This window comes from Dermacentor variabilis, chromosome 7, assembly GCF_050947875.1.
Source record: "Dermacentor variabilis isolate Ectoservices chromosome 7, ASM5094787v1, whole genome shotgun sequence".
Classification (NCBI taxonomy): Eukaryota; Metazoa; Arthropoda; class Arachnida; order Ixodida; family Ixodidae; genus Dermacentor; species Dermacentor variabilis.
In genome coordinates this window covers 118,092,206-118,113,493 of record NC_134574.1, presented here as the reverse complement: position 1 = coordinate 118,113,493, position 21,288 = coordinate 118,092,206, and the positions used below count along the sequence as shown (strand labels likewise).

Here is a 21,288-nt window from a genome sequence, read left to right as displayed (position 1 = left end):
AATATGACTATTCGGCACTTTACCAAGGGCTTTGTAAACAAAAGGGCCGCCCAGCTAATCGGTGAGCTGCACAGCCAGGGGATCGAAATCCGCTCGTTTCCTGCACACATGGGGTCTGTCAATCCATCTCGGAAGAATTTCAACGAGATGGCTAACGCATCTGCACGAGAACATACTATGCGTGCACGACGCGACGAGAACCGTGATGATATACAGGAGGAGAATAGGGACCAATTACTTTCATATAATGCAATCGTGAAGCATTACTACATGAACAGAAGGCAATTCCCAGTGCCACACGCTAAGGTCAATAGAGCTCAAGCGGCGACCCTTAGATTGTTACAGACGAGAACTCATCCAAGTCCAAACTTTATTAACAAGCAATATCTAGAAAGAGAGGTACCAACCCCGTGCGAGAAGTGTAATGGAATCATTACTCTGGATCATATGCTTTGGCAGTGTCCTGTGTCTTTCACAGACTATGACAAGAAAAAAGGCTGGTGGCGATGAGTCCTTCAGACTGGAGCTCTTTTAGATCAAGTACAGGCCGTCCAGAAGGCCCATGATACGGCGGTAAAGTTAAACTTTACGGTCCCTGACGTGGGAGCCTACTGTGTCAACCTAAAGGTTGATCCTCAGGACCTGAATAAAATTAAACATACCGTATACCATAATCTCGCACCACTTGTCACGTGCTCAGCACCATATAAACCAGCTCCCTTTTCTTGCCATCTTTTTACGAACACTGTTCCAGTAAGGTAGTCTAGTTTAAAGTGTTTCGTAATAGGCTTCATCAGTGTATATCCCATTCTATGATCCTACCCGATCAGCAGAAAGTTCGAGACCTACTAGCAGGTATAAAGTTCTTGAAAAGATCTGGACAAAGAAGGATGACTTAGAAAGAGCCCTCGTTCTTTATGCCGTCTTCGCCAGCGCTTTACTTCTTACGGTGTCATAAGAACAAAACCAAATGTATAGCTTCGCCAAGTGGAACAGTCTGTCGATTTTCTCCCGTAGTTAGGTTTGCAATTATGCGAACATAGGTTTGTGTTACTTTTCTCCTCAATTCAGTTTGTTTTCCAGCATATATCATTACAGCTACCATGTGGTCGCATCCAATGATATTGCCATTCCCTATTTCTGGATTGCATTTTTTTACTTCTATATAATCATGGTAGTGACATTCCTGAAAGGCGTAATATACATACCGTGCAATCCAGTGCGGATACTAGTGTTGTTGTCGTTACCACTGCTACTGGATACTGTTTCGGTATTTTAGTTTCGGGCACTCTGTACACAAAAAAAGATTCTGCTAATCTTGTAAAAAGCTGTGAGTGGATCAGATGAATGCTCACTAGAGCGCTCGGCGTGTCCTCTATCGTCTTTCGTGTTCCAGGTGGTGTTCCTATGTATTTACTGAGTATGCACCAATAAGCCCTGTGACAAGTGCTGCTCATTGGAATACTTCTTTCTAAATATTTACTATTTATATTTATATATTGTATACATATTTATATTACAGTTATTGTACGTTTTACTTATATTTGCTGTTTTATAAGAAGCAACAGAGACATTCAGAAAATATATGTAATGCATTTCTCGTAAAATATCCTATTTTATTTTACTACAACGTTCCTAACAAACTACGTAGCACAACAAAGGTGCTCAACAGGTCGCTACATAATCAGCTAATCAATACTCATCAGTGCCCAAGCACGAAAATAAAGGAAAGATAAAGTGTTCATCCACTGCCACAAACAGTTGCAATAATGTGGTCTTATTTAAAATTGGTGCTTTATTAGCAGGAATAAGCAAGGGCTCATGGTTTTCTAAACCGTGCAAACGTTAGGATATACTCTGCCTTTATGCACATTAAAGTGGGGTCGTTAAAAAATAAGCGTGAGAAAGTACGCCTCCAAAGGCAAGTGTATAGTGAAAATTTCATGCTTACACAAAGAACACCAGCGCTCATTTCTATCTATCCAGAAGAGTCATGAACATGCTAATACTACTCCTGCTAAAAATCGGCTCATAAATCTTCGAAAACAGTGCACTCAGGCATTTACCTCAAACATGGACCTCTCAAATTTATTGGTAAAGTTAAGGCGGCTTTATTGGAAGTGGTTGCTAAAGATCGTAATGTCAGATTCCGATGAGTTTCTGCTTGCGTGACTGCTTTCTTTTCAGTCCTTGTTCAAGTGCACCAGTTCAGTTTCTGAATGAGGATAACTCGCTGCCTCTCAGGGGGTGCACTGCTTTTAATTACATTCCCGACTAACGAATATCTTTGTTCAAACCATTGAAACGGAAGATTGACTGGCACCGATGATCGAGATAACAGAATTATTGGTTAGTTGCACCGCTCGGTACACTCTTTGACGTTTATTTTGTTCATTTATTAGGTTTATCTGCTACATTTTGAAAAAGATGGCAGGACTGGTTACATATGACGCAAAAAGGAAAAAAAAATCAAACAAGAGATACATGTATGCTGAAAGCACAGACGAATAACAAATAACAAAGCAAATTATTGAGAATATTCAAACTCCTGCATGTTCAAATGCTACCAGCAAGCGTGGGAGATTAACATAGGAACGGGCATTAACAGACTGATGACGAATAATGCGGTAAAAAAAAACTGCCAGATTCGACTATTAAAAAGTAATCGCTTAAAATTTTTACGGCCAGAACGCATGGGCTAACTGTCACCAGAAAAGTAATCAAACGCCGTTTGTAACGTAGGATCAATCTTTTAACAGGTATCCATTTTACCAATAACCAATATCATCAGCTACGGTGTACACCAAGTGGCGGAACCATGGCGCTGACTTTGGACTCCTTGAAGAGCGACCCATCGTTCGGGCTGGACTCGAGACGCAGCTGGGTGACGGCGGCATTTCTGAGCCTATCCTTGACCATGGCGTTGACTGCGCAGCATTCGGTGGGTGTGCTGTTTTATGGCATCGTTCAGACATACGATGTGAGCAGGCAGGAAGCGTCGTGGCCGCTTGTGCTGACCCACAGTCTGGCTTTCTTGGCAGGTGCGTTGATGCGATCTCTCATTCACACACATCACAATATGATAAGTAATGTGGACAGAATGTTGCACTTTAACATTATTGCAGCTTATACAGTACTCCCGGAATGAAACGCGATAGTCGAAGCGTCTCGCGGCCGATACGCGAGACGCTTCGCGATATGCGGCCCGCGAGCACCCGTGGAAGAAAATTATTACACTGTTGTATGCCGCCAAGGTGGCAGCGTCCTTTCATGCAGGACTTCTGCCTCTGGTCGCACTTGAGCGGATCGCGTGTTAACCGTAAACCCGACTGTTGCGACTGTCGCACAGGTCTAGCTGTCGTGTTTTGTTTTCGCGAGTACTGTACATAGATAGAAGTTCATGAGTTCGCCAGCTATGTTGAATGCGCTAAAGTTCGCACTTCCTAGAGTCTGTGGTGTCCATTCGGCGACTACCCTGGCGCAGTCCTACATTTCAGAAGGGAGGCAGTGTGCTTAGATGGCTCCTTATTTGACAGTATTGTGGCTAATGGAGAGGGAGTGGGGACATTTGCGGGACCATTGGCAGAAATTCTTTGCCAAGAATAGCTATAGCGAAGATTTATGATGTGTGTAACCTCACTGAAAGCTATTCTTTCTAGGTCCGGTCATGGGGTATCTCTGCGGCCGATGCTCCTGTCAAGTCGTGTTGCTCGTGTCGAGCTTGACGGCAGGCGCTTCAGCCTGCGCTTGCTTCTTCGCTGAGAGCATATTCTCTCTAAATTTCCTGTTTGGAATTTGCCACGGTGAGCGAGCCCTCATTTCTTTTGTGACACTCATGTTAAACAAATATACTCAATCAGGGTCTATCACGTCAAAATTAGCTCAAGACTATCCTGGCTGTGAGCGTAGAATGAAGCACGCACCACTTATGCGCGTTTCATCCTAGCGTAACGTCAAGGCAACGCTCCCTTTTCGCACCTCGTGAGCTCTCATTAATTGAGGTGCCCAGTGCCGCAAGCAGTTTTGTAATTTATGGTCAGTTTCACTTCGTCACTTTTGACCGCATTTTATCTTTTGCACTTTATTCTTCATTGTTTAATGGCCACTTTCGCATTTTCTTACCTCAGTTTCTTCTTATACATGCTTCACCGTCTCTCCCTCCCAAAGGGCATGTTGGCCAATCGAGCACTTCCTTCGTTAGGCTCCCTAATTTTTGCTTTCCATTTCTCTCTCCCTCTCTCAGTCCCTCTCGCCGTCCTCTCTCTTTCGCCTCATTATTTTGCACCTTTCGAGTTCTTCTTCCCCTTTCCCAGTTATGGGGTAGCCCTTAATTCCTCTCCATATTCTCTCACTATTACCAGTGCCTCAACTGTCACGTACAAATGTTCCAAATAAACGGATATGGGCGGCATCCAGTTAGTATATCCCTCGGCTCATTAGTTTCTTTGCCATGCTAGTTTTGTAATAAAGAAGAAAACGTTGGCTAATAACGCTTATCGAAATCCAGCCTAACCATAACTGTCTTCCTTTCACACACATCACAATATGATAAGTAATCTGGACAGAGTGTTGCACTTTCCCATTATTGCAGTCGAAATACCATGATCGTTGTGAACGACGACGCAAGTGCTGCCCAGGGGGACAAATATTGTGCAGCATTACTAAGACCGTCCCAATTACTTCAGTTACAATTTCAGTTTATTCTTCATTAAGAAAACAATGAGTAAATAACAAATAGTAAGCAGACGAGGGTGCCAAAGTCAATGACTGCAACGGGACCCTCCGTTCTAAAAAGAAAAAAAATGTGTACGAAACGTGGGAAAGCAGCAAAGAATTAAAAAAAAAGTACGAGGAAAGGCGGGTGAAGCAGACGTGAATAATGAGCCACAAATATTCTAAAACCCATAAATATTTGTACAGAAAAATAAATGTGCCGAAACCATGGAAAACGACTGTCAATCTAACCTAAATCTTCCGAGCAAACGAACGAACGAAAGAAAGAAACCACACACGCGACAGTCTCCCTTCCCGCCTTCCCACCGGCATCTGGCCCGCACCTCCCCGTACCACGGTCGCGCGAGAAGACACGCCCATCCTTCGCCTCCTTTCTATGGCTAGTCCTACCATCGGTCATCAGCCGCGGACCACCGACAGCCACCGACCACGGAAACGGAGGACGAAAGAGGCAAAGGTTGCTATTCATTTTAAAAGAGTTGAGAATAAGGTCTTGAAATGTTTGGCGCTCCAAGGAACTTTGCGTACGCCAGCCTTGGGTAACGTAGAAGTCAATGCGGCAGCAGTCGCTTCAGGGAATGGCGCCGCGTTTATTCGCACAAATATTTTGGGGCAAGTTGGAGGAAGCGTGCTATATGAGAAGTAGCGGGCCAATCGCAAGCCTAAAACCCCGTGACTGCGTCTTGCGCACGCAGTGACTCTATATGTTTCTTGCCTTTTTCCAAGGCAATCTCTCGCGCGCCAATGCATGGAAAATACCGCAGAATTTTTTATGCAATAACGTTTCGTAGCTGCTTTTAAACGTCATCGTTTTATTCAGAACGTCGTTTGAGATAGTAGGACAGTCGCCCTAGATGTTTGGTGTCATGCGCCTCCTTGCGTGTTTTTTATTTGCTTGGCTAACTTTCAAGCACCAGAAAGAGTGAAGCAATCCGAGTTTTAATGCTATCAATTTTCCATGAACCAGACGGAAAAGCATAATAATATCTCAGGCCAAATAGTTTTAATGTACATACAATATCATTGCCCAAGAGATATAATAATATTTGGGGTTTTACGTGCCAAAACCACTTTCTGATTATGAGGCACGCCGTAGTGGAGGACTCCGGAAATTTTGACCACCTGGGGTTCTTTAACGTGCACCTATATCTAAGCACACGGGTGTTTTCGCATTTCGCCCCCATCGAAATGCGGCCGCCGTGGCCAGGATTCGATCCCGCGACCTCGTGCTCAGCAGCCCAACACCATAGCCACTGAGCAACCACGGCGGGTATTGCCCAAGAGATACCAGGATATTTACAAAAAGATGACAATCACCCAGGGATGGATTTAGTAGCATACTTAAAATTGTTAGCGTACTGATTGCGCTGAGCAAGTGGTCTAAATAAAGTTCAATTGATAAACGCATATATGAATTACTTATCTACGTAAATGAAGAGAAACGGACAAAATACAAGGAGCGGTGCGACAATGTTACGAAAAGGCAGATGGTGTAGTTCAAACATTGATATAACATGGCATGTTATCCACTGAAGGAAGGGTTTACTTACAAAGTACGATTTGCATACTGACTTCTGTACTTTCTTGTTTTCCTCCGTCCGTCCCTTATTTGGCACCTTGTATATATATCTTACTTGTCATGATATATTTTATTTTTTATTTACATATATTGTTAGCCATAACTCTAGTCCAAGTAGATGGGCTTATATACTACACAAGATCAGGTTTTTTCTAACAACATGCCACGAGAACACATTCCGAACACACGCCAGTGACCGCATTACTAGGACACCTTAATCCATACAAATCAAACGTATTCGGTCTGCATCACAAAAACAACGAAGATAATCAATGTACAATGAAATCAAAAAAATACATGAACATTATAAAACAAGTCGAGCATAAGAAGCAACTGCACAAAAGCACAAGAAATTAATCAATCTTGTGCACTGGAAATACCTACAGGAAAAGTGCACACTACTGCACTCTACGCTAAGCTACCTCATAATCTTTTAAGCAGCGATAAGTTTTGTTTATACTGTTGCTGCCGCTTTTTCATTAGTATGACGTCGCTTCGTATGATGCCAGATGTAAGGAGCTCGTTACCAGAAGACGTCTACCTCATGGCGTCATGTACCTCATCTACAGCTACAGAGATAAACTATTAACATATTGCATGGAACGCTGTAAGAAGAGAATTAAAAACATGGCATTTTTCTACGAGTAGTTGCCTTTATTTCCTTGTTTGTACTTGCTTTTTTAGAACATTGTGCTGGAAATGTCATGCTTTTAAGTGTAAATTCATACCAAAGCATTACCATAGCTATGCGAGTGAAAAGTATTTTTAACTTCGCAAACTCGCATATGTGAGGTGGTAGCGCGGAGTGACTGAACGGACTGTGAACGAAATATTACTGCTTCCCTATGGCATCAAGGCATGTAATCTAATCCACCTATCTTGTATGCTTTCTTTCTTTTTTTAGGAACAGCGGTGTGTGGCGTTCACGTTGCCGTTACCATCATCGTGTCCCAGCACTTCGAGAAACGCCGTGCTACAGCGTGTAGCATAATTTACACGGCCATGTGTATCAACAGCGCGTACTTGCCACCCTTGGCTGAGCTAGTTCGAGTAACTTACGGGGTTCACGGCACCTTCCTTTTGCTCGGTGGTATGGTTCTAAACTCATTTCCTCCGGTTCTCGCGGTCCAAAGTCCCGAGTGGACAAAACCGAAAAGGCGTTCTCTCGGCGAAACGGTGCACAGTCTCATCAAGGAGAAGGAGAACATTCCGAATAATCATCTGCTGACTGCACATGACACGCTCAATGGGTGCTTTCCCGACGACGCCGAAACGCCGAACAGCACAATGCACCAAACAAAGTTCGCAGAAGTACCACTCCGTCAGAACGACGACTTCGACCTCAAGACCGTCCCATTACTCTCGTCAAGTAAGAAATCAGTGGGCAAGGACAGCACAGCCAACCCAAGTTTTACTCTGATTGTGAGACAGTTCGCCAGCGTGCCGTTCGCCGTCAGTGCGATATCCTTCGCTGTCATCGGTCTAGGAATGTCGACATTTCTTTTGCTTTCTGTGGACATTGCCGTGGACCGAGGGATCGCTCCATCCAGCGGCGTCTTTCTCCTGAACGCCTTCGCAGTGACAGACATTGTGGCGAGGCCCTTAAGTGGCCTGATAATCGACTCTGGTTTTTTATCATTAGAGAGTATTATGCTGATCGGATACATTCTCCAATTCTTGGCGCTAGAACTCTTTGTGTGGTTAGAGCATTTCCCGCTAATGCTGGCTTCCTCTGCGCTATTTGGCGTCAGTAATGGATTGAGGATCACTCTGCTCGCGCCTCTTCTCGTTAAAGACTTTGGGATGGACCGAATGCCCCTCTTGCTTGGTGGCGTGTCCTTCTGGAGTGGCGTCGTCGTGCTTACAAGACCATTTCTTGTTGGTAAGTGAAGTCTTGCCGAACTGAAATCCTTAATGCCAGTTGTACAAAAGAACCTGCCACATATTTTTTTCAGACGTGAAGCGACATCAAGATAATTTAATGAAAACAAAAGCCTTATTTCTAGTGTTCTTCCCAAACAAAATGGAAGGAGGCGACAGGGCAGAGCACGATAACCTACAAGATCACTTTTTCCCCAAGCCACGCTTTGTATAACGCGAACGTGGCATTAAGATGCCTGCACAGCTTTTTCCTGAATGGCTTCGAGTATTAGACACACCTGAAAAAAAGCGTGTTGTAGCCTATTCTCCATGCACAATGAATGGCGGCAGCTGCCGGTGCAAACACGATTTCAATACGCAGGTTGCTTCGTGTACTTCCCATATTTTTGGCTAATCGGCATCTGTCTCGTCAATTCAAAATCTCAATGAATCATAAGTACCCAATGGTGGAATTAAAACAAGTATCCCCCGCGCAATGAACCGATGCTCTCTTTAATGCCATGGACGTCCGCATGCCGACAAAGTGAGCGCTTTCACTAGCTTCCCTGTCGGAAAATGGTAGTTCAATATGCTTCAAGCGGGACTGATATCATATAACAACTATTTGCGACCAAAAGAAAGAGCACACACAATGATAGCTGACTAGAAATATACGTGGTTTACACCTGAAAGAAAATCCCACGCATTTCCGCCGTCATTTAGTCAAATCACATTTCCTTAACCTCAGTGGTTCAGCTTTATAAAGACAAGAGAGGATTGTCATTGGGAGGCGGTGTTTTAGTGAAGTTCTCTATGTGATCTCCAAAGGTATAGCTGTTGTCGTCAGTAATGGCACCGTGTCGCATTTTCATTACAGGCGCAACACGATGAAACTATTCTATTCTTCTTTATACACATAAAATGTATGAGCTACTGGTGTGCGCGCGTCCAGACATGTTAGAAATATGAGTCAAGTTTAGGCTTCGAGCACGAGAACGTTTGTCGACTAACAGGAAATCTCGAACAGCTGTATTTAACACATGTAGCTCGATACTCGAAGACGCATGTCTTTTATTGATTAGCTGAGACGCTTAGAGAGGTTAATAATTTGGCTTAGATTTGTAATAGGAAATGCTATTGAGACGCTTGACATCACTGCAACCGACTGTGAGCTGAAACGGAAATGGCAGTATTGAAAGATGCCGTAGAAAATGGCTGAGCCTTCTTCACAACATATACCATTCTCAAACAGGATTAGGTAGAAAAAGTGGAGTTGACCGTCACCACGCCTCTCCAAAAGAAGATACCGTAGTCGGAAAATTTATCAATATTGTCTTGAAAGTGCCTCACTGCGCGATTCGGCTTTTCTTTAGATAGTAAGGGAATGGAATGATCTCTGTCTGTAAATATGCACATAATTTCAATTGATAAGTTGCGCAGTGTTTTTGCATACTAGTGTTGAGTGCCACACACACATACACACACACTCATGTATATATATATATATATATATATATATATATATATATATATATATATATATATATATATATATATATATATATATATATAATACTGTTTAAGCGAACACTTTCAAGAATATTTAGATACTGGCTCTTTACATGCGCGGGTCTAATCGAAGAGGTGGACATTACTTGCAGAAAAAAAATACAGATGCGTAGTCGACTACTGAACAAGAACTCACTAATTAAGTGTTTAACTAATTACCCTACAGCTCATCAAGGCTGCCAGATACGAGGCACACGCTATGAATGAAAGAGAAGAACGAGAAGCGAGGTAATCAATATTTGGTAATCAATTTGGTAAATCAACAGACAATAAAGCCAAGCAAAGCGTTGGGAAAATTAACTATGGTTCAAAAGGAACTCTAGGAAATTATATATATATATATATATGAGGATCAACATATTTCAGTCTAGGATTCTACCTCTAGGGGACTCTTCCATTCTTTTTCTATAAAGGTCCATTCATTGCAGTGAATAGTGTGGTGTATGTACGCACACTATTTACAACGCTGCGATAACCACCTGGTCATAACCAATAAGTACACAAACAGCAGTACCATCGCGTTCACTATGAAATACAACGAGCGAACGCGTGGCGTGTCGCCCCTCCATGTTGGATGGCGACGTCCAGTGGTGCTGCGTTCTCAACCTATAGTGCCAGGGTGCTTCTTTTATTGTTTCGAACATTGCCCTTTCATGGCTGCTTTCGTTCTCTCTCTCTCGCAGCCTTGACGACGAAATTTTTGTCTCTCGGCAAAACTCCGAACAGAACCGTGCCCACCTACCTATTCTGCGTGCTGATGATCATTTATGGATCTGGAAATGAAAGCTATCTTCCGTGATCTGAAATATCTTAAGCTTGAGCTATGGTCCCTCGAAGTGTCGTCACACAAAGGCGCTATAACGTAAAGCTATTCCAAAGCGTTTCTATTTTGTTTGTGCAACCCCCATTCCTCTATAAGTAAAAAAAAATATTTCCGGTTCTACGCTTTTTCGCCGTTAGTTCTGCGGTATGCGACACAAGCTTTCGGGATGTGTCCGCTTCGCCTGACTTTCATGCGGCGTCACCAAACCGCGAAAACACACCACGTCAGGGCGACGTGCCCACATTAAATATGCATTAATATGCGGTACAAAGTTGAATTTTTACGCAATAGCCACGGACTGCCCTGTTGAAAATTAAATGGAAGATTTCTGCCCGTTGGCCCCTGTAGCTCTGGTCACTCGGAGCTGCCAGAGAGAATGAATTTGTCTGCGCGTAATAGAAATTCTTACGTGGCAGTATAAGACTGTGGAACCCTTTCGCAACGTATAAGAAACCATTCTGCCATCTTTTCTTCGCTGAGCATTCATTATACCGTCCTTTCTACACTTCGGTTGCACACCGTTGTGATCATCTAGCAGTAAATGATGGTTAGCGGACGGAAAACGCTCCAGTCAGAGACGCCAGTACCACCCTCATCAACCTGTTGTCTATATTTCACTGCGCTAGCTAGGCCCCTCCAAAACCTCTCATCTTGTGCGTACTCATTGCCTCTTGTTAGTCAATTATATCAGAAAAACCTGTCAACGTAAGCAGCGCTAATCGCTTGGAAAGCAAACACAAAGTCACCTGCTGTAAGGCCGCATGCTTGTCTCGTATATGTTCACCGCGTCACGAGTAGTCCACGTACTATTCTGTGCGGGATCCACTCCTTTACGCGTCCGAGTGGCAACCGAAGGAATTTTCTTTTCTTTTTTGAGTGCTAAGAAAAGCCCACCTAGTGTAGAGGGACGAGTCACAGTGCGTGAAGCTGAGGTGCGGTCACGGATGCTTAGAACGCATTCGGGAACGCGGTCTTGAAAACACCGGGTTCGGATTCCGCCAATGGTCATGAATTGTGCTCGCGAGCAAATCTCAAGTGAGAGTGGTGTACGCGCTGTTGCGTTGCCGTGGACCTCCCGAACTTCTTGGTGGGCAGGAACGCCGGTGAGATTGAAATGACGTGGCAGTAAATTTTGCATGCCTCCCTTGATCCCTTTCTCCCTTAATCCGTGACTGACTACGTGGAAATGAGAAAGCTCCACGTGCTTGCAGGAAGAGATAAAATTGTTTTCTTTTCTTTGCCTTTAGTCTTAGGAGTAAGGACATCCCTATTGGGCCTCATTGGCCATTGCATCAGTGGGACGGGCCAATGGCTCTGCCACCCTTTCACGTTGTCTGTTTGACCGATATTGACCTGGACGAGGTTTTGTCCCTCATTCTGGGCTGAAATCATGCAGCATTGTTGAGAGATCAGTGAGGCTCCGTATATTGTACGTTAAAGAAGTTTGCGCTGTTATCAGATTTGATGATCAATAAGGGAGGCATCATACAGTAGTGTGGGATGAAATCAGGATTGCTGATAGGTCAGTGAGGTTTCGCACAAGGGTAAAGGCAGTCTGGCCTGCAGTAATAAGACTTGCTGATCGATCAATGAGGCACCGTGTCAGTCTGCATTCTAACAGCAGTTGAGACGGTCGCAAACTGAGAGACTGCTTTCTTTATTGTTGGCATTGTAATTCATTTCCTTTACTTCTCATGCATTTAGATATAAACGTTTAGCTATAAATCATTCGAAAGGCCATCTGGTCGACACCACTTCCTGCCGGCGTTTGATCATATGTGCCGGTCATTATTCGAGAGATTTTAGGTTCCAACGAAGAACGGAGAAGCTAGAAGAATAACCGACCACGAAACGTTATCGGTTCCATAAGCGAGGACAGCGTTTCACTGGGCTGTTCAAAGACGCTAAGGGTCATCACCCTATGACTGCATCTGCAGTTACGTAAATTTCACGTCAGAAATAAACCAGATTCGAACACTTTTTACGTTCCAGAGCCCCAGATTTTTTTGTATTACCACTCAGTGCAGACACTTACCCTTCCTGACTCTGCGTGTCATTGCAATACATGTATCATTAATTTCGCTGAGTACTCGCTGCCTCTTATTTGCAACACTTCACCAGTTAAAACGTGTATAACAACAAATGACGCACATAGCTCCCACAAAAGCTGGTGCCCACTTCTTCTTATCGTTTGTGTGAGACCAATATATTACAAACTAAACTTGGATTAGGGGGCGGGAAGGCCGAAATCAGGGTTGAAGGGTAATGTTCGAAACAAGAACGTCAAAACCCTCGCCGTTTAGGTGCGACTGCGCACCTAAACCTGGCAGCTGCTTTCGCCATGCTCTCGCACGTTGTACCTTATGCTCACTGCGATAGTACATACAAAAAATGGCATCATACAAAGGAACGCCCTTCATCAAACGCAAAAACGAGAAAGGGAAAGCTAAATACTTTTTCAAAAATCTGTATGATTTCGCAAGAACATTTACGCTATAAGCCGCCCAGCCGATATTCTACAGCAGCGGAGAATATTCATCGTGAGGAGGAGGATTAGGCCAGCCGCGACCATGATTTGCCTAATGCCCCCGCAGTATATTTGTATTCAATAAAGATCGTGCCCCTGCCTTCTTGTTCTAGCATGTTGCCTTCTCGGTTGCGGAAGCCGTCTTATATTTTCTTTTACGTGTAATCACAATAATAAAAGACGTCGTCTTCGCCTTCATTATGTCCACTTCTTCTATCGCTCTGCTTTTGATCGCGTTTACTGGATGGCGCTTAAGTCATCTTCATTTCGAGAAAGATAGCGTGAAAGCTGTTAATAAAGTAGCCCAATCTCAGTTTGAAAAAAATCCAAATGAATCCAACAATAAGAAGTTTTAGGGGAGTTTTAGTAGAGAAAAGTGGCTAAGTCCGGACAGGTAAGAGGAGGGGGAACATCAAAGTTTTTTTGTTTTCAATTCAGCACCGGTAGAATGAATTGCGCAAATGAATGCGGCACATACTTTATTTTTGCTTCTCGAAGGAAGATTGATTCCTTGCGCCTGCTAATATTCCGTCCTAAAAACGCCGCAGTATACACTTTAGGGCTTACTGTGCAATTTGTTTCGCAACCTATTTTGTTGCAACTTCACGTTACATGCGAAACTATAATTTGTTTATCATGATGCCCGTGTCGTCGTGCCAGCTAGCCAAAAGGGACTCCCACAGTACGCGAGATCAGCAAGCTTTTTTTTTCCTTAGTATTTCATGCCGTGCTTTCACCGTTTTTAGAATTCACCTCGCGTTCCATTTCTAAAGAATTAAATTAAATTAAATTATGGGGTTTTACGTGCTAAAACCACTTCCTGATTAAGAGGCACGCCATAGTGGAGGACTCCGGAAATTTTGTCCGCCTGGGGTTCTTTAAAGTGCACCTAAATCTGAGTACATGGGTGTTTTCGCCTCCATCGAAATGCGGCCGCCGTGGCCGGGATTCGATCCCGCGACCTCGTGTTCAGCAGCCCGACACCATAGTCACTGAGCAACCACGGCGGGTTTCCATTTCTATTGTGTGTGCTATTTCCCCGAGCCAGTATATAAGAAATTCTGGAGAAGCGGTTGGGTTTGAAATATTCAAAACGCGTCATTTAATATCAACAAGTGCACTACAGAAAGATATCACAGTGCCGCAAAATGAGTTTGGTGCTCATTGAAGGCATAAGCATTTGGAATATATATTTTGAATGGTTGCTAAATTATTAGTTTACGAAAGCTTTTCGAAAGACTTACACACAAATTATCGGTGTATTAAGGAAGGGTGTGTCATGCATTATTTTCTCTGATTAGGGTGTAATATTAGGCGCAGTTTCGAGGATATATATTATATCTGATTGTTTGGTTAGACATGTAAGCTTGATGTCCAATAAATTTGGATTTTGGTAGTTTACAATAGGCTTCAGTAAAATTTATGGCTGACCAAACACATTCATTTCCGGTTTTTAATGGCAACAAACTTGATGAGGCTTCGCGCAGTGGTCGCCTAGAAAAATGATCTTTTTCGGCCCGATAAGTTTGGAAGGAGCTCCCGGGCCAAAGCTTCTTCGCAAAGACCCACAGAATGCGTATCATATAAGCACGGAGGGGGGGGGGGGGTGATTTCAACACGCGTGCGAACACGAGAGGTTGTTCCCTTTGCACTGACGTCATGGCAGCCAAAGTTGGCAATGAAAGTGTATCGCGAACGATTCACGCGCGCTCAAATTATTTGAGTGTTCTCAAATGTTAGATTTCGCCAACCACAGGCATTCTCTCGCTACGCTCCCCCTTTGCTTTTTCTGTGTTATCCTTGTGTCTTTCAAAAATAAATACGTACACCATCACCCTAACCAAATACGGTGCCTATGTAGTAAGCGATGTGGATTGTTGGAGCGAGAACCGATGCACTACGCACATATTTCTCATTATTCGGAGGCACAATTGACCTAAACAGCCAGGCAGAGTAGAATCAGCTGCATGTAATTTTCAGCATGCCCCACGCGTGCTCCGACATTAAACATTGTGCTGCCCCGATGTCATAATGGCTAGGAATCCCCAGAAAAACAAAGTCTGCAAGCGTAGTGAAGCTAGCGGCAGAGTTTTTGTAGAGGTTGCATGTTCGGTAAAGTTATTTAGCGGCGCTTAAGCGTCGCTCAGAATTATTTATCCGTGGGGGTGGAGTTGTGAGCCTATTTTTGACTGGGTGCTATCGGGGCTGAGAGTGAGTGCCTGTAGTAAATGGGGTCACGGCTGCACTGGCCGTTGTCGTAGCCTCTCCGTCACACGGCATTGTAGATATGCCGCCAGGGTATAGGTCCGCCTCGGAACTCCATCTCGCGTCAGAGTTAAACGAAACACGTGGCGGAAACGTGTAACGACACGTACAAACATATTTCCAAGAAGTGTGCAACGCACAGTAGCAGACGCCGAGTTTTTAACTGCTATCGTCTTCAGCGCCCATCTCGTGCTCTCGATCCGTATTGTTGCGGACAGCGCTGAAACAAAATGAAGTTCGAGGTTGACATTATCACTAACAGTTCAGCTGTGTGTAAGAGGAGAAGCAATAAAGCTAGAGTACCTTTGTTTTACTCTGAACGGTTAAGCAGAGTGCAGACGAGGAACACCTTTCTTAATTATTATGTGGGTCTTTGATGGGGAAACCAAAATTACGCATCGGTAACTGTCTCGCGGCAATCTCCAGTAGTTTTCATTTGCCAGGTGTGCCAGCGACTCTTCTTGAAGCAGCGAGAGGGCGTAGCAATCTTGCTTGTGTTGGTAAATTGTGTTCCCTGATAAGTTGTCTACGGAAAGTTCTATAGCCGCTTGTATAAGTACATGAGTTCTGTAAATAATGCTTGCAAAGAACATTTGCGAGTTAATGTGGAATCATTCTGTTTGATTTGAGATTGTTTACTTGCTTGCCTTACAATGTTCTAAAGCACTACTACGCAAGAAATTAGAATGAAAGGACGCGTAGGAACAAATGCTAGTTATTTGCGTATTATCGTATTATATTCTTTTCTACGTTTCCTTGGAATAGTTGTGACAGCTGTAGTAATGTGGACTTTTTCTCAAACATGGCCACATAGGCTTAGCGTTCTGCTCGACTACAGGATACTTTCGTTACTGCTACGAGAGAGAGAGAGAAAGAAATAGAAGACAGGAAGTGCAGGAAGTTTAACAAGACGCACGTCCGGTTTGCAACCTTGTACTGATGGAAGAGGGCATATACCTCACATGGAATGTCACATATAAAAATATTAGGTATTTTAATCAAACTCCCAATGTGCTTGATTTAGAAAATAAAACTCACCTATTTACAAACGTTGAAATAACCTGTTCTGTGATTTTATGGAAGCGATCTGTTTAGATAACTATGCCAAAATGTCATTGTTCATTATTTCTTACATCGCCAAAAGCAAGCTAATCAGTGTCCAATGTCTAACTGGTTGATAGGTTCATTAGGATCGATTGCTGTCTTGTTAGCGATTTCTGAATTATCCGGTTACTCGAAAGTCATCAGCCATTCCATGTACCATCACAATTTTCCGCATTGCAATATTTCTTGCATCGTTTGACACGTTCGCTTTTTTGATGCCCTTGTCACATATTTTTATACTAGCCTCTTGCAAAGCTCTCCTGGTCTCATTACTAACTGTCCATGCAAGTATAATTTCTTCTTTAAAACTCAAGCCAAGTGAACTGTATTGCAACAGTCAGATTGTAGTTTCATGGTAATAATATTAAAGCAGTATGTCCCAGAGTTTTGAAATAACTATGTCGAATCAGGGAAATGTGACTATCGTAGGTAAATCTCGGCAATAGATTCTTCGGCGTTTCCTAAGGATTAATACTGCTGATAACTCTGTTATGTTTATTTCTTGTTCAGTAATATTTATTACCTATGACTATCCCTATCCTCCGATTTTACTGCTGAATTCTTGGTCACAAATCTTTCAATTTTTTTCTCTGGTTCTGTAAAACCCACAAGGTCACTTTTCTGAAGCCTTATGAAATCGAAGTTTCCCTGCACAACAAAAAGAAAAAGCCCTAACGCGGAGTTTTCTAGTGCAGCGTTATCTTTCAGAGACCACACTGACAGATGCGTCACGTAGCGAGAAAGGTAAACAGCACTCAATTTGGCAGCAGAAAGCTGATCACTCTATCGGAGCGACTTAAGGTCGCGCCACCTTTGCGACACTGCGTGATACAGCTCACTGTAGCGATATCAGCTTCGACACGATGCCTCATAGTACTTATGCACTTGATCGAACAAGCCACTTAAGAGGATAGAAAATCTATTTGTTTATTTTCTTTTCGTTTCGTTTCTTATATTTACTTATTTATTCGTTTATTTCATTTTTTATTTTTGCTAGGCGATAGCAGAATTCAGGTTTGGTACTATGCTTATTCGGCACGCGCCGTGATCATTCATAGCAACAAAACGCGAACGCATGTCAGGCAACATAATTCTCGGGGAAATTCCACCACTTTTTTTTTTAATTTGGAAGTATATTTGGGATGAAATGGCTTGTACAGACTCTTCATTTCTGCTTGTACAACTGTCACATTTGGGTTTCTAACACATTGTTAGTAGCCTCGAATCGAACTCTTTTACACGATTTAAAATTACACGCTAGCAGACACGATACCTTGGGAAAGGCTCTTTATTTTATTTATATCCTAATTTTGCAGGTTACTGGAGGGACCACCTGGGATCCTACGATGGCCTTCTTCATTTCATGGCTATACTAAACGCTGTCGTTGCGCTCATGTGGATGGCGAAGCTTTACGTGTTGAGACGGCAAAAACGGCTTGTATAGGAAAATAAAAACTTGTATTTATACGAGAGGACATTGCTTTTTTTTATTTTTGAACAGAGCATTGCCTTCGGTGATGCTTACTCGGTGGTTGCAATTTTGGGTATTCATTGACATGATATCAAATGTGATACGTGACTCGGTGCATTTTCCCTTTGATAATGACACCAACATTACCCACAATTATCATTGTATCTGACTGACACGTAAGCCAGAGGCAACTGTAGCAGCCGGCTATGGAATCGTTGGCATCACCACTGTAAGCGCAGCAGCATTGGCCTACGTGCCCGCTTCGTGACGTCACCGTTTTCGTACGTTTTATTAGTGTGAGATGTGTTGATCCTCGACATAGGGCACGCAAAAGTAAAATGGGTGAGTGCCGGAGGTGGCGCGACAAGAAGCCGACCTACACTGGAAAAAATTTAAGACACAATTCCAACATTCCTCTCGTCAACATTCCCGTCCCGTCAAAGTAACGCCAGAAGCGTCCGTCAGGCGACAGCATGTCCTCGCTGTTTGCTCCTGGAGAAAATATGACCATGACGTTAGCAGTCACAGTTCAAGAGCGACGGAAATCTAAGAAAGTCGAAGGACAAGCGCCACCATTGTTTATTCGCCAAGACGATCTTCACCTGTTTTCATTCGCCTAGCCGAGCGAATTCTAGCTATTGTGGTGTGCATTTCTTCATCTTTCCTCTCTCTTGCGCTATCTAAAGTCATGGAACCGAACCAAACGGCCTGGTCGTAGTGGCGTCAAGCCCATCAGCATAACGTTTTTGGAAGAATACGGTGAGTGAACGTTTCATTGCAGACGTCGCCTACATGACGGTGGCACGACGGCGAGCTTGACGATTGTGGTAATCAGGCCTGATAGTAAACCGGACCAACTCTGCAGATAGTGTTATCAAATTCCGGCTTATGTCAGACACGTAGGATTAAAAAATAGTGACTTGGTGACCGATCTGGATCCGATTTCACGATACGTGTCTTCACAAGGGTTTTAGTTTTGTTTGTAAAGCGAGTTGATTCTACAGACAGTTTATATAACGGCTTGTAGTGCTGCTACTAATAATGGTGTCGCATTCCAGTCGCATGGGTGTCGCACACGTCTGGCATTGGTGTCCTTGGGAGAAGGAGCCGCTCGGTAATATCAACGTAGGAGTAGCTTCGAGCTCTTGCGTATGTCGATTTTACATATGTGTCGTTCGTCTCAATAGAGTAAACTATTAGTCAGCGCTACGTGTGGTTGCCGTGGGCCGCTTCTGAGTCCTAATCATTCGCATTGTTCCCTATTTCAAATGGAGACGTAGAGCGCTGACATGAGCGTGCAGGGACGCGTTTATAAAGTGCGCACTTATGTAATGCCGATACGTTGGGCCCTATAGCGTAAAATTTTTCGAATATGTTTTTATTCGAATCTCCTGACGTCAACTTTGAGTAACCGCCGCCGTAAACATCGGGCGGTGACCCGCAGGGTTGTCTGAACAGACCGACCAAACACTCACCTTGTTTATAGAAGGTAATCTTTGTTCACTTTACGAACGAATAACATTGCCTACACTGAGCGGCTTATCTTATCTAATTGGCTGAGAAGAGGCAAGGAGCACGGTCAAGTGGAGAAGGATTCGATGGGACCGAGCCAGTTCTCTGAAAATCGATAACCGCATGAAGAGTGTGGTGACCGCGTCTGCGATTGCTCTGCTTTTATTTGCTTAGCTTGAGGTGGCTGGTCGAAAATCGCGGCGGCGTGCAACGAAAGCTTGAGAACGCCGCTAGAATGGAGGCCTCATCAAAGAAGAGTTGGCAGAGCGAGAACACAGGCTTGCGGAAAGTTGGAGATAACGTTACACAGCCGTGCAAAAAGTTCTATTGCACACAAATAAACCCATGCTCTCCGGCAGGCGCTTGTAAACAGTGCCTGAGCGATCGGCGGCCACCATCTTTTATTCCTTTTGGAACGGTAAATCCTGCGACTTTTCAGAAAAAGGTTCAGTTTTCTTCGGCATATTAATGCTTCTTTAACAGGCATACACGTTACTTTGACGCGCTAAGTATTCGCGTTTTTGTGACGCCGTGTGACAGGCAGATGAAGTGGATGCCGCCCGAATACTTCTGATGAGTAGCCGAGGGCTAATGGCGAAAAGGCGTTGAATCAGAAATAACTATTTTTTCTTTTCTTCGGTCCAGTCATGCATAATCCGTGTGTACACGTCATATCAGACGGAGAACTAACGCGGTTTTCGTGACGTCGCGTGATAGACAGGCGAAGGGGGGAAGGGGGGTTAAAAAAATGTTGACCAATCGAGGAGGGCTGATTGCACAATGGACTAGAACAATTTGGAATAGCTTTACGTTATAGCGCCCCTTATACGCCACAAAATATGTTCGTGTGGTCAAATGGGACCCTAAATGACATTTACTAATGGTGCAATCGATTGTTTCCTACTGCGCTCCAACTCCGTTTGCAGCGGTGCGGGGTCCTGTCGAGATTCGAGCCAGATAAAGGCTACTGAAGCCGAAGGTACCATGTGCTTGCAGTGAAAACGCGGTGCCACGTGATCAAGTGTCTGCCTAATCTCGGTTACGCTGCTGGGACGGGGTGCGAGTGCTTCTGAGCTTTCAGAGCTGCAGCAAGGCGTTCCGAATGAACCAAGCAATTTTGTTTTAAACGCTGGATTTCAACTAGTCAAATATAAACAGCACCACAAGAGCGCTTCAGATCGCTCGTAATTCACCAGTCGAATGTCCCATAGTTTCTCTAATGCCAGGTAAAATAGATAATGTTTTTTCATCTGCCATAAACATAATAAAAATCATGCTGTACATACGGTATCCATCGTTACATAGACCCATACTTCCAATTCGATATAGCTCCACCGTGAGACCAACTTCTTCTCAGTATTCATTTGCACGAATATGACGAACTCAAATTCATTACATTCGTTCAAAGAACCAAGCAGATGGAATTAATGTTCACGCATTGCTTTTACTTGAGCAATGTCATTCCATGCATGAAATAGCGATAGCATCTGCATAATAGTATATAGTATATACATTATCGTAACCTTTGATCCAGGAAAGTGAACACGTTCCGCATACATGTAGGTAGACATCAAAGAAGCTTCGCGTTCAACGATTACCAAATGCCTAGAATCCGCATATTATTTGCCTCCTTTTCGTCTGTGATAATCATTGCAAGATTTTGCTGCATTACTGATAGATGACTGCATCGCTCATACTCTACTTTTCCCTAGCTGTACTTTTTCCGTTCCTGCCTGTCTGTCAGCCTTGTGGCGTGCACGGTATTGTATTTCCACTTATCCATACGCGGTCCTTGATCATGACAGACGCCACACGTTTCCTGTTGGTTCATTACCCCTCGAAGC

At 43.7% G+C, this 21,288-nt stretch overlaps 1 protein-coding gene across 4 annotated transcripts in view; it reads left to right on the top strand.

Annotated features, from left to right (window-relative positions):
- The window catches only part of LOC142587065 (monocarboxylate transporter 3-like), a 37,564-nt gene extending 19,630 nt beyond the window's left edge, over positions 1-17,934 (top strand). For all 4 annotated transcript variants that reach the window (XM_075697951.1, XM_075697952.1, XM_075697953.1 and 1 more), the window contains 4 exons: positions 2,760-3,041; positions 3,660-3,803; positions 7,218-8,195; positions 17,778-17,934. In XM_075697951.1, the coding sequence (XP_075554066.1) occupies positions 2,819-3,041; positions 3,660-3,803; positions 7,218-8,195; positions 17,778-17,905 (1,473 nt within the window). In that variant the 5' untranslated portion in view covers positions 2,760-2,818 and the 3' untranslated portion in view covers positions 17,906-17,934. The remainder of the gene's footprint in view (positions 1-2,759; positions 3,042-3,659; positions 3,804-7,217; positions 8,196-17,777) is intronic.
- The last annotated feature ends 3,354 nt before the right edge of the window (positions 17,935-21,288 follow it).